The sequence below is a fragment of the Dermacentor albipictus genome, chromosome 5 (genome assembly GCF_038994185.2).
Source record: "Dermacentor albipictus isolate Rhodes 1998 colony chromosome 5, USDA_Dalb.pri_finalv2, whole genome shotgun sequence".
Taxonomy (NCBI): Eukaryota; Metazoa; Arthropoda; class Arachnida; order Ixodida; family Ixodidae; genus Dermacentor; species Dermacentor albipictus.
The window spans coordinates 25,363,017-25,375,336 of NC_091825.1; the positions used below are offsets into that span (position 1 = coordinate 25,363,017).

A 12,320-nucleotide genomic window follows, 5' to 3' on the forward strand; every position below is an offset into this window, starting at 1 on the left:
CGCCCCCGAACGAAATTTCTGGCAACGCCACTGGTCCCTACGTATTACACGGCCTGGCCAGCTCTTTATTTTTTCTCTCATAACGTCAACTAGAATATCGGCTTTCGCCGTTTGCTCTCTGATCCACACTGCTCTCTTCCTGTCTCTTAACGTTACGCCTAACATTTTGCGTTCCATCGCTCGTTACGCGGTCCGTAATTTTTCGCAAGCTTCTTTGCTAAACTCCAAGTTTCTTCCCCATAAGTTAGCACCGGTAGAATGCAATGGTTGGACACTCTTCTTTTCAACGACAGGGGTAAGCTCCCGGTCATGGTTTGTTCATGTCGGCCGTAGGCATTCCAACTCATTTTTATTATTTTGCAATCTTCCTTTTCGTGATTAGGGTCCCCCATGAGCAAGTGACCTAGATAAACGTAATCTTGCACAGATTACAGCGGCCCATTGCAAATGACGAATTGTTCTCTTTCCACGCTTTTGAATGTTGTATTTGTTTTCTACATATTAACCTTCAACCTTACTCTTACACTTTATCGGTGAAGGTCTTCAATCATTTGTTGCAATCCGTCACTATAGCATTACTGAACAGGACAATGTCATCGGAAAACAAATGTTGTTACGATATTCCCCGTTGATGCTCACTCCCAATCCTTGCCAGTCTAAGAGACCGAATACTTATTCTAAGCAAGCAGTGAATAGCGTTGGAGATATTGGGTCTCCTTGCCTGAACCCTTTCTTGGTAGGTACATCTCCGCTTTTCTTCCAGGTAGCCGTGGAGTCGTTATAGTGTGACGCACAGTTGAGTGAAGATACTTTAATTAGTTTACGTTGGGCGAAATTGTGCCCAAGGAACAACTAAGCGAGAGCCTCACTCCAGCGGACACAGACTTTTCGCAAGAGTCGCACACGCCCCGCACTGACGACAGGTCGCGCGTGCCGTGTGAGCCCGCGTTGGCCACTTCACTGCTGCTACACTTCGCACGTATAGCAGTGAACAATTGGACGGGCGCAAAAGGTGGCTGGCGCGTTGAAGGCACCTTGTTGCATTTTCCCCCTTCAAAGACTGCATCGTCCCGATGCTCATAAAGAAGGCGGTGGTTTCTGCTCGTAGCCGGAACCAGTTATTCGGACGATATGAATGATTTCTCTTCGATGCCGCCATCGCGATGAGGTTACTTTACCTTCTGGAACAACTTCGTAGTTCAAGGGGCTAAATCAACGAATTATCCTGTACAGGCCAAAATAACGACGAAGAAGCTTTCCGGATAGGCAGCGCATCCGTACGGGAGTCCGCACCCGTCTCCAGGTGCGTACTGGACAACGTACCTTCGTCGCAAGCTGTATCGGTCCGCCTCGGTTTGCTGTTGCTGCTGAATGCGGTGTCGCGCCAGCTGACGTGCCTCTTCAACTTTTTGTGTGAAGTCGCTGATATCATGGTAATTTTCGGAGGTCCCATCTACAGGTAGCATTGCATCTAAGGGTTTGGTGACGGTCCGGCCAAAACGAGTTGAAAAGGTATCATTCGAGTCGTCCTTTTCACAGCGGTATTGTACGCGAACGTTGCGTACGGTAATATCCTGTCCCAAGTTCGGTGCTCCATCTCCACGTATATTGACAACGTACCTGTCAGCGTTGTGTTGAGTCATTCAGTCATGCGTATGATATGCGGTGGTTTTTCTGGGACTGCTGTGCGCTAATTTCATAATGGACTGTGTCAGATGGGCAGTAAATGTGGTTCCTCGGTCCGTTATGAGAACTTTAGGAGAGCCATGCCATACGTAGTACTATGTTGGTGACAAAAAAAAAATTTGCTACTTAACTGGCCGTTCCCTTGACAAGAGCCATTGCCGAGACAAGAGTCTCGGCATATTGCAACTACGATTCATCACTTTCCTGATGATAATGTGGGAAAGGGGCCAAGTAAGTCTATGCCCACTTGGGCGACTGGAGATTCCGGCGGCTGTATGGGTTACAGGAGACCTACTGGCTTTAATGCTGGTGTTTTACGTCTTCGACAATCTGGGCAGGTTCTTTTGCACAGAATTCAACAACTTTTGACCAGTGGCCAACTTTGGCGCACGCATGCGGATGCGCTCGAATGTTCTGCTCACTCCTAAATGTCCTGCTGATGGGTCATCGTGGCACGCTTCCAATAATCGAGTCGTATTCTTGAAGGTACGACGAGCAGAAATGTCTCTACACTATGTTTAAAATTTCTTTTGTACAGGACATAATTGTGGACCCTCGACAGTGTGTCCTTCTAGAGAATAAATGAGCAAGCATATAACTCCACGTCAGATTGCTGATGCTGCACCATTTGCGAGATTGTCACAGCTCCTAGGAACGGGCAATCCTATGTAACCTCCGCAGGTGTAGATTCCGTGGATTGAATCGGTGCACGTGACAAGCAATCAGCATCACTGTGCTTGTAACCGGACTTGTATACGACCGTTATATCGTATTCCTGCAGCCGTAGACCCCATCTTGCCAGCCGTCCAGATGGGTCTTTGAGATTCGCCAGCCAGCACAACGAATGATGGTCGCTGATATCTCGGAATGGTCGGTCATATAAGTATGGTCTAAACTTGCTGATGGCCCACATCACCGCGAGGCATTCCTTTTCTGTCGCTGAGTAGTTCACCTCAGCCTTCGAAAGTGTTCAACTGGCACACCATTGACTCGTTCTTCTCCATTTTGCCACTGAATGAGGACATGCCCCGAGGCCTAAATTGCTTGTGTCTGTGTGAATATCAGTTTCGGCTTCCTCGTCAGAATGAGCAAGACATGGGTGGTTCTGAAGACGGCTTTCGGGGGTGGGGGTAGAGCTCATGGAAAGCATTATCCTACCTACTCAACCAGACGAAAGGCATGTCTTCTTCTGTTAGCTGCGTTAGTGGTGCAGCGATCCTTGAAAAAAATTTGACGAAGCGTCTGTACTAGGCGTAGAGTTCAAAGAATCGCCCGACGGCCTTTTTGTCGGTTGCTTTTGGAAATTTTTCAACTGCCGCAGTCTTCTCAGGGTCAGGGCGAATGCCTTCTAAACTGACGACATGGGCCAGGAAAAGAGGTTCGCAAAAGCCGAAATGACATTTCCATGATTTACTGTGGACACTAAAAAAAATTTTAATGCTTTATTTTTAGCAAAACCTAATACAGAGCCTGCCAGAGGGGCAGAGGCTAAAAGCTTCAAATGCCTGATAAAGGCCTCTGACTCTTTACAGTTTGGCAAGCGGTTTTAGGCAAAGACGACAGTCACGATTTCATCATAAACATAAAAAAACAGAAAAAACACACAGAATATAACCATTTTACAGATATATAAGAACAGTATCAATGTCTATGCATATTTGTATTACTTACATACTGTATGAAGTACATATATACATTAAACATACATTTCACGTGCGTGTTTTTATTATGCAACTATATTCATACAACATACGAAGATGTTTGTGTACACATATAATATTGCACGCGTTTGTATATTTACACACACCAAAAAATCAAATAGTAATTGAATAAAGAACCACAGCAAACATTATTGCGGAGTGTATTTTAATGTAGAAATGATTATTAAATGTTTATGTTATTTTTGAAAATATTTATAGCTGTACAGAAATTCAATTTTTCTTCGACCTTATTTAAGACATCAGCTACCTGATATTCCATTTTCTGTGGTCCGCATTCAGTTCGTATTTTGGAAGTGCGCCGTTTTTGGAATCTTAGACAATATCTAGGAATTGTTTCATCTTTTGTGTAGAGTTTGCTTACCGTCAGACCTGCTGATCTAATAGCTTTCATCACAGCCCGCAGTCGGTCTACATGCTGCTCCAACGTGACAGAAAAAAAAAACACGACGGCGTCGAGATAAACGAGACAGGTTTGCCATTTCAGACCGGTGAGCACAGTGCCCCTCATCCGCTGCAATGTGGCGGGTGCGGAAGAAAGATTCAACGGAAGTACATTGAACTCGAATAGTCCATCTGACGTCACACATGCGCCTTTTTGCGATATCGTTCGTCCACTTCTATCTGCCAGTACTCACTTTTGACGTCAAGGGAGGAAAAGAATTTGGACTCTCGTAGTATATCTAGAGTGTCATCGATGCTTGGAAGTGGGTAAACATCCCGCTTTGCGACGGCATTCGGCTTTCGGTAATCAATGGAGAAGCGCAAGGTCTGGTCCTTTTTCTTTACAAGTACCGCAGGCGACGCCGACGGAGTTGTCAACGGCTGAATTACGTCGTCTTCAAGCATTTCCTTAACTTGGCTTCCGATGGCTTGTCTCTCTTTGGGTGACACTCGGTAGGAATGCTGGAAAATAGGTCTCACTGATTCGTCGACAATTATCTGATGTTTGCCGATAGATGTACGTCCGACCTTGGATGACACTGAAAAATATTCGGCGAATTCACTTACGAGGTTGTCGATTTGCTCCTTCTGTCTGGGTGATAGACCTGGTTCGATGTCGATGGATGCAAGGACAGAATCTTGGAAATCCACATCTTGGAAATTCAATGGCGCAATCTCGGGAATGATCAGGCCCGGAACTTAGACGAAGGTATTAAGGCTGGCAATAACAGTCCCCTTCGCGCCATGTTGCACAATATTTCCAAAATTAGTGAGAAAAGCGTCGGCACATCCGTCACGCAGCTGAACAATTAAGGTCTCTTGCCATGAACAACCCTTTCTCGAGTAGGAGACTGGTGTTGCTGTCTGCAATTCCTTCGTAGTCACTGAACGCGTCACTCCTCACTGCGACAGCTACGCTGGATCTCGGAGGAAGCATCACGTCGTCATCAGCAATGCAAAGGGCATCAAATTTTTCTTCATGATGAATATTGCGACAGCGTGCTTTGAGGAAAAGGAAACACATGATTCCCGCAAGTTGATTACAGCGTAATTAAGCTGCAAGAACTCCATGCCAATAATCAAGTCTCTTGAGCACTCGGAAAGCCCGATAAAGCTGGCGACGTACGTGAACCCTCGTATTCTTATTCTAGCCGTACACTTGCCCATCGGGTCGATGAGGTGTCCACCTGCGGTGCGAACTTGGGGCCCTTTCCAAGGAGCCAGCACTTTCTGCAGTTTGCTGGCAAACTCACTACTTATTACCGAGTGATCTGCACCTGTATACACTAACTCATTCACTTTCACAAACCCACGTAAATAGGTAGCAACGTCGCTCTTACGGCACTGGTTTCCGAGTCATTCAACGCTGTTCGGAGTCATCAATGGAGGTTCTGTTTTCGCATCGGCAGCGGCCTTACCTCCTCAGGCCGCTGACTCCACTTTTCCCGACACGGGCTTTGTGAACCGCGTCTTGGGGAGCTTGATGATGGACGGGGGCTCGGTGACCGATACTTCGATGGCGCTGTTCGTCTAGGTTGGTGTTGCTGATAAGCGTATGAGAAGCTTTGATGAGTAGACAGTACTCTTCGATTTCCGATGAACTCTCACCATTTTGAGGGCAAGGTGCGTTCACCGGAAAACCACGAAGTCCTGCCCGGCGATAGTGACACATTCTGTAGAGGTTGGCAGGCTCACCACAGTGGTAGCGAAGAGGTATTCGGTCAGGAGTGAACCACACATCAGCCTTCTTAAATCTTCTCTAGGGTGGCGGCAGCGTATTTCGAGACATGGGTCATAGAGGCAGTGGCCGCGACGTCAGCACGCCCGGGAGTTAGCCGCAGCACATCGGCATACGAGACGCTCGGCTGGCATAGAAGTGGCGCCTGAGGCTGTGCACTGAGCTGTGGTTCCCGGACCGCCTGTTCGACCTCTTCGCGAACCGCGTCTGCAGCGAAGAGAGCGCTGGAGCGTTCTGGTCAAGTCGTAGCCTCTGAAGCTCTTCTCGCACTACAGATCGCACGAGCTCCCGTATTACCTCCAAGCTGTTTCCGAAGACGGCTGGAACTGTGTCTACAGCGGTGATGTTCACTTCCCGGTTGTACATCCTTGATCGCTGTTGCAACGTGCTTTCCATCGTTGTCGCCTCAGAGCGAAACTCAGCGTGGCGGGCTCCGAACCAACCCTGTGAACAGTTCCGGTTTAAGCTCCGCATTAGATGAAGAAGCTTCTTGTCCTCGCTGATGTTCGGATCAGCTAGGTGCAATAGACGGGACGTGTCTTCTACGTAGTACATGGCCACGCTTTCATTGTTCTACTGGTTTCTTGTTTGGAAGGCAGCTTCGGCCCTCTTCCTGCGGTCTGTGCTCGGGTAAGTTACAAGCAACTCCCGTTGGAAAGCATCGCACGACACAAATGTCGCTTCGTGACTTTCAAACCACGTTCGTGCGCTGTCCTGTAACGCGAAGTAAACGTTTCACAGTTTGCACCTTCCGTTCCATCCGTTTAACTCCGCGACGCGCACAAAGCGTTCCAGCCAGTCATCTGCGTCTTCAAATGTGTCGCCGAGGAAAGGCTCCAGCGTCATCGGTGGCTTCACTCCGATGTGAGTTGGCGTGACTTGAGTTGTCATCTTAGTGGCATTTCCGTTAGCAGTTGTTGGCGCTCCGATAGAATCCGTCAAAGGGGAAAACTCGGGAGGGCTCACCACATAGGCGCGTCGGGTGCTGCGTTGGTGAACAGGAGTCCGTTCAATCAGTCCGAGTCGCCGTGGGTCCGGACTACTTTCTCTGACTCGAGAACGGCTCGAAATCATACCCCGCACCTTCACCAGAATTGTAACGCACAGTTGAGTGAACGCACCTTAATTAATATACGATGGGCGAACTTGTGCACGACAAACACCAAAGCGAGAGTCTCACTCCAATGTGCACAGTCTTTTCGCAAGAGTTCCACACTTCCCCGCGCTCATGATACGTTGCCCCGATCGCAAGTGCCTTGCGAGCCTGCGTTGCCCGCTTCACTGCCGCTATGCTTCACACGCAGCCGTAAACAATTGGACGGGCGCAGGAGGCGGCTGGCGCGCGTGATTTGATGGCACCTTGTTCCAATAGATATTTGCTAAGATATTCAAGTATGCTTCCTGCAGTAATTGATTTCACTATACCTCCAAGACTACTGTATCTATGCTGAATCAAATGCTTTTTCTATGAAAGCCACGGAGAGAAGTTGATTCAATTCTACTGATTTCTGCATTGACTTATTGATGGCATGAATCTAAACCATTGTTGAATAGCCCTTCCTGAAGCCAGCCTGTTCTCTTCGTTGATTGAAGTCGAGTCTTGCCCTGATTCTATTGGAAATTACCTCGGTGAATGTTTTGTATAATACTGAAACCAAGTTAACGGGCTTATATTTCTTCAATTCTTTAATGACTTCCTTCTTATGGGTAAGTATAATGTTGGCGTTCTTCCAACCCTCGGGATAGTTGAAGCCGTGAGGGGTGCCGCATGGAGGGCCGCAAGCTTCTCAAGCATAGTATGTTCCCCATCTTTGATTAAATCGACTGTTATTCCATCTTCTGTAGCCGCCTTTCCTCAGGACGTGTTTTGCAGAGCCCTTCTTACCTAATCGCTGGTTACACAAGGAGCCTCTATATACTGATTGCCACTACTTGTAACCAAGGTCGCCTAGCTGCCCAGAGATCTGTGCAGGTCCGGACAGAAGTCCTCTCTTGCCTTTATTACACCATCAGAAGTGTTGATATTCCCCGGCTTATCTTTTACTGCATACATAAACCTTGCTCTTTCCTATGCCAAGTTTCCTTCTCACTGATTTCATACTGTCCGCAATTTTTGCTGCTCCCTAAATCTTTCCGACGTTAATTATAACTTCGAACATCGCTTTCTTTCTTAAACAAAATTGAAACACGCGAAAACATGGCTGCACTGCGTCTCGGCAGCGCACTCACATTGCTCCCTTGGGGATGGTCATGTTGGCCCCGTCGATGACGGGCGGCGAGCTCCTGCTGTAGCTCAGTCTCAGGTCGCGTACCGCCACGGCCGCCAGGCTGCTGCACGGCCACGGGCGATGAATCGAAGAGACCGCAATTAGACCAGCTACAAAATAAAACTGTATCGCCTCCCGCACTGCAGCAAAATGCTACAGAAAAGTTGGACTAGGTTCTCCGAATTTAATAATTAGCAAACTTATGAGTTAGAAATACTCGTATCTCGTGGTTGGCGGTCAAGTGCTTGCTGCAGAGACATGCGTTTACTAGCGCTAAAGCGGCAGAACATGGACACACGAAAACAAACACACACAACGGTGCGGCCGTCATGCTTTTGTACTCGCTTGCCGTCGTGCTTAGCCATTTCAGTGATACAGTGCATGAGTGAAGCCGAAGCACATACCGCTTATGACAGCCACTCTATCGTTCGCGGTCCGGCCAATCCTGCACTAGTGCAGAGCCGGCCTCATAGCGAGTGTCACTGTTACAGGCGCGCTGTTTTGTAGCGCAAAGCGAAAACTATAGGGAGGCTGTTACACAAGAGACTCGGGTTTCCTCGTCGTGTCCTTGTACTCCCGAGCAGCTCTGCTAACCTACTACGATCAGCAGTGGCGTAGCCACGGGGGGGGGGGGGGGGGGGGGGAGCAAGGGGCCCGGGAGGGGGGGGGGTGTCATATACGTCTGAATTAAGACACCCTTCTTCCCGCCAGCTTGACTGGGCGCAAATGGCAAAGAACGTACCGATATCCAGTAGCCCGAGCTCATGTACTCGATGCGTTGCGCATTATCAACACCCACGAAATAATTGTACGAATGTGCGGGCTAAAAAAATTTCATTCGCAAAATGGTCGCTAAGCTAGTCGCCTTAGCGGAACGTTTCACATGGGGTGCGCTCGTGCCGTGCGTTCATGCTGGGAGCAGGCGTCGCTAAACATACAGTTGTAAGGCGTTAAGGCTCTTGGGTCCCTCTTCCGTTCAGAATGCGCAGCGAACAAAGACAGCAGCAAGAGGGCGTTCAACGAGCGCGCCCGGCGCTCGCGTTTACGGCGAAGCGTTCTGAGAGCGACGTTGCATAAGTGCGGCCGTCAAAAGTCGCGAATGGGATTCTCTGGATCGTTTTCAGACTCGGTGCGGCCGAAGAGTTTGGCGACGTATGACTCGACAGGAGTCGGGGGCGCCGCGATGTTCGGCTCGCTTTTACTTCCCCTCTCCCGCTCGCTCCGAGAAGCCGCTGCGAAACCTGCCGTTACGTTTCGCGCTTTCCTTCCTACCCTCGAATTCGTAATTATAGCTTTATATTTTTGTTACTTGTGACGTGAGCCATATTTTCCACGATGCCGCATTTGTACTGGCTCCCAAGCCTTACAGTCTGACATTATTTGCCGCTGGAAAAACAGCGTGCATACCTGCTGCATTCGCGATCTCTGGGAAAGACGGCGAAAGAGAGGGGGACCCGGAAGTGCGTGGTATCGAAGGCGGCTGTACTGGTGCTGAAACCCAGAAATAGTCGATATCCTCGCCTTCCTCGCCTACAAGCGAGGGGGGGGGGAGGGGTTGAGGGGTGACAGAAGACCTATGGGCCCCCGGGTTCTAGACGACCTAGCTACGCCACTGAGGAACAGTTGCCGTCCTGTCAGTTCCATTATGACGTGGTTAGGTGCTACAAATGATGCCCGTAAGCTAAACCAACGTCTGAATGACAGGGCGCGGCGGTAGCACGAAGAACGCAGCAGCTAGACCACATAACGCGCGTTTTCATCCAGCGGCCATGACCACACCGCGCATTGAAAGCGCGCCACCAAGTCCAATTTCGTGTTACACTCAACATGCCCCGATTTTCACCGAATTTTAACTCGGTGTCTTGTGCAGGCCCGTGCTTCAGCTCCGAGAAACATTGCTGATAACGGCAGTATGACAACCTGGAACACTGGAATAAGTTACTTTCGAAAAGGCTGTACGCCGATACATTTATCGTTCGTCACTCACAAGACGTTTAACGAACGTGCCTCGCATAGTTCACTGAGGAGACCAAGAAGATCAATTACACGTCTCGTGTGAAGCATGAAAATTGAAAACAAGTATTCAGCAATTATTTCCAAAGCACATCATTAGTTTACAGACTTCAAACTTTGAGCAGAAGTCTTACATATAATGGCAGCATTCCCGCTAAATATGACATTGCCGCCCTTTTTGGTCCTCTGAGGGGAGCGGGCAAACTTTGTAAGAGTTTCATATAACACTGTTAAGTTCATATAATGCCCTAAACAGGCCATACACAGAGATTTAGCAATATCCACTTACCCCTAATTAACGCAAACTCTTCAAAATTTGACTGCATATTGGCCCCAACTTTACTAAAAATATAAACTTCGCGAGTGATCAAGTTATAAAAAAATCTGAAAAACGGTCATATAACCCTAACGTTTTTGAGCACATTTATAGTGACTGACAGCTCGTTGTAAGGGTATCCAGCTGTGCGAATCAACAGTAAAATATTGGAATTTTAATTATCAGACCTTCTTGCACAGGAGCTTTCCCCCATGAAAAATTTCAACAGAATTTAGAAATTTGACATACTGCGAGAGGGAACGCCACGAGGCTCCGTCATTTCGCCGATGCTATTCAATCTGGCGATGAGCTCGCTACCCAAATGAAGCAAATAGAAGGGATTGGTCAGGCAGTATATGCTGACGACCTTACCATCTGGACTACGGGATGGTCGACAGGTAAACAGCAATACGCTCTGCAAGAAGCGGTTCACACAACGGAAAAGTACCTGGAAGCATGTGGACTGACGTGCTTACCAGAAAAGTGCTTAGCTCTTGCTGCTAAGAAAGCGCACAAGAGGCCGACAACCGCTGCAGTTACAAGACCCGGAAATAAAGGTGGGAGGCATCATGATGATGATGATGATGTTTGAGCTTTAATGGCGCAAGGGCCAGGTATGGCCAAAGAGCACCATGCTAGTGGTAATGAATATGTCGTGGTCTGATGGGCTCTGTGAGTTTAATGTGACTTGGCTGTAGAGGGGCCTAAAAGAGTTTGTGTAAATTGCATAAAAATTACCCGTAATAAAATTATGGCAATGATTAATGACATGTACTATGATCACTAAAATGTATTAAAAAAGAATGATGCATTATATAAAATATGCGAGAGACTAAAATTGTCTAAGAGCACTACTGCCTCGCCAGAGCCCTTGAAACGCAAGGGCCGAGAGGCCTGTGCTATACAAAATAGCTATCACGGCGGCATCCTCTGGAGAAAGGAGACGCTATGAACGTATAGGGCTAATTACATGTAACACAACATCTTTCAGGAAGTCTAGGACTGCGTTAGTGTCAAAGAGTGGTTCTGGGCCGAGTAACATTACAGGATGAAGGGGAATGTGCTGCCGGTATGCTAATGGAAAATGTTTCTTTCAGTCAAATTCGGCTTTCCGACACTCCAGGAGGACATGGAGGACGGTCAGCCTCTCCCCGCATCTCCCACAGGTTGAGTGCTCATTTCCAGTAAGTAAAACGTTATGCGTGCCAAAAGTGTGTCCTATTCTTAGACGACAGAATAGGACATCTGTCCGGCGAGATTTTGTTACAGGAGGCCAGAAACCTAATTGTGGCTTCATTACATGCAGCTTATTATTTGTTTCCAAGTCCCACAAGCGTTGCCAGTAGTTTCGCAGTTTCCTTCTTAAGAAAGGCTTCAGGTCTGCGACAGGGACTGCAGCGGTAGAATTAACAGTGTGTGATGCAATTGATGTGGCCATTTGGTCCGCTAGAACGTAACCCTGGATGCCCCTATGTCCAGGCACCCAGCATATTATCACATTCTGGTTAGATACATATGCTATACATAGGACGGAATAGAGTTCAATTATTATAGGATTTTTGTGCTTACAGAACGATATCACAGACTTCACAACACTTAGGGAGTCCGTATATATAATAGATTTTTTGAGTTTTGATTTCCTTGTATGCTTCACGGTCGACAGTATTGCGTTGGCCTCAGCCGTGAAGATACTAGTTTCCGGATGCAGTAAATCGGATTCCGAAAAGGATGGACCGACGGCTGCATAGGACACCCCGTCGCGTGACTTCGATGCATCTGTGTAGAACTCCGTGCAGGAGTATTTGTACTGGAGTTCTCGGAAATGCATTTGGATTTCAATCTCTGGAGCATGCTTTGTGACTTCCATGAAAGATATATCGCATTGTATGAGCTGCCACTCCCAAGGAGGTAGCAGCTTGGCTGGATGCATTATAGGCGAAACTCGAGAAGTGGAACATGCATTTCTTCACTAAGCTCCCTCACACGCAGCGAGAAAGGCTGTTTTACTGAGGGACGATTGCGAAAGAGTGTAGCATATGTCATGTCATTAATGGTATTAAAACAGGGATGTTGTGGATTTGAGTGGACTTTCAGAAAATATATTTGGCTGATGTATGTTCTCTGCAGATGAAGTGACC

At 47.8% G+C, this 12,320-nt stretch overlaps 1 protein-coding gene across 4 annotated transcripts in view; it reads right to left on the minus strand.

Moving 5' to 3' along the window:
- LOC135898293 (ABC transporter G family member 23-like) overlaps window positions 1–12,320 on the minus strand; it is a 222,863-nt gene that overhangs the window by 188,226 nt on the left and 22,317 nt on the right. For 3 of the 4 annotated variants that reach the window (XM_065427162.2, XM_065427161.2, XM_065427164.2), the window contains one exon: window positions 7,816–7,917. In XM_065427162.2, the coding sequence (XP_065283234.1) occupies window positions 7,816–7,917 (102 nt within the window). The remainder of the gene's footprint in view (window positions 1–7,815; window positions 7,918–12,320) is intronic. The other variant, XM_065427163.2, reaches the window with a different exon arrangement.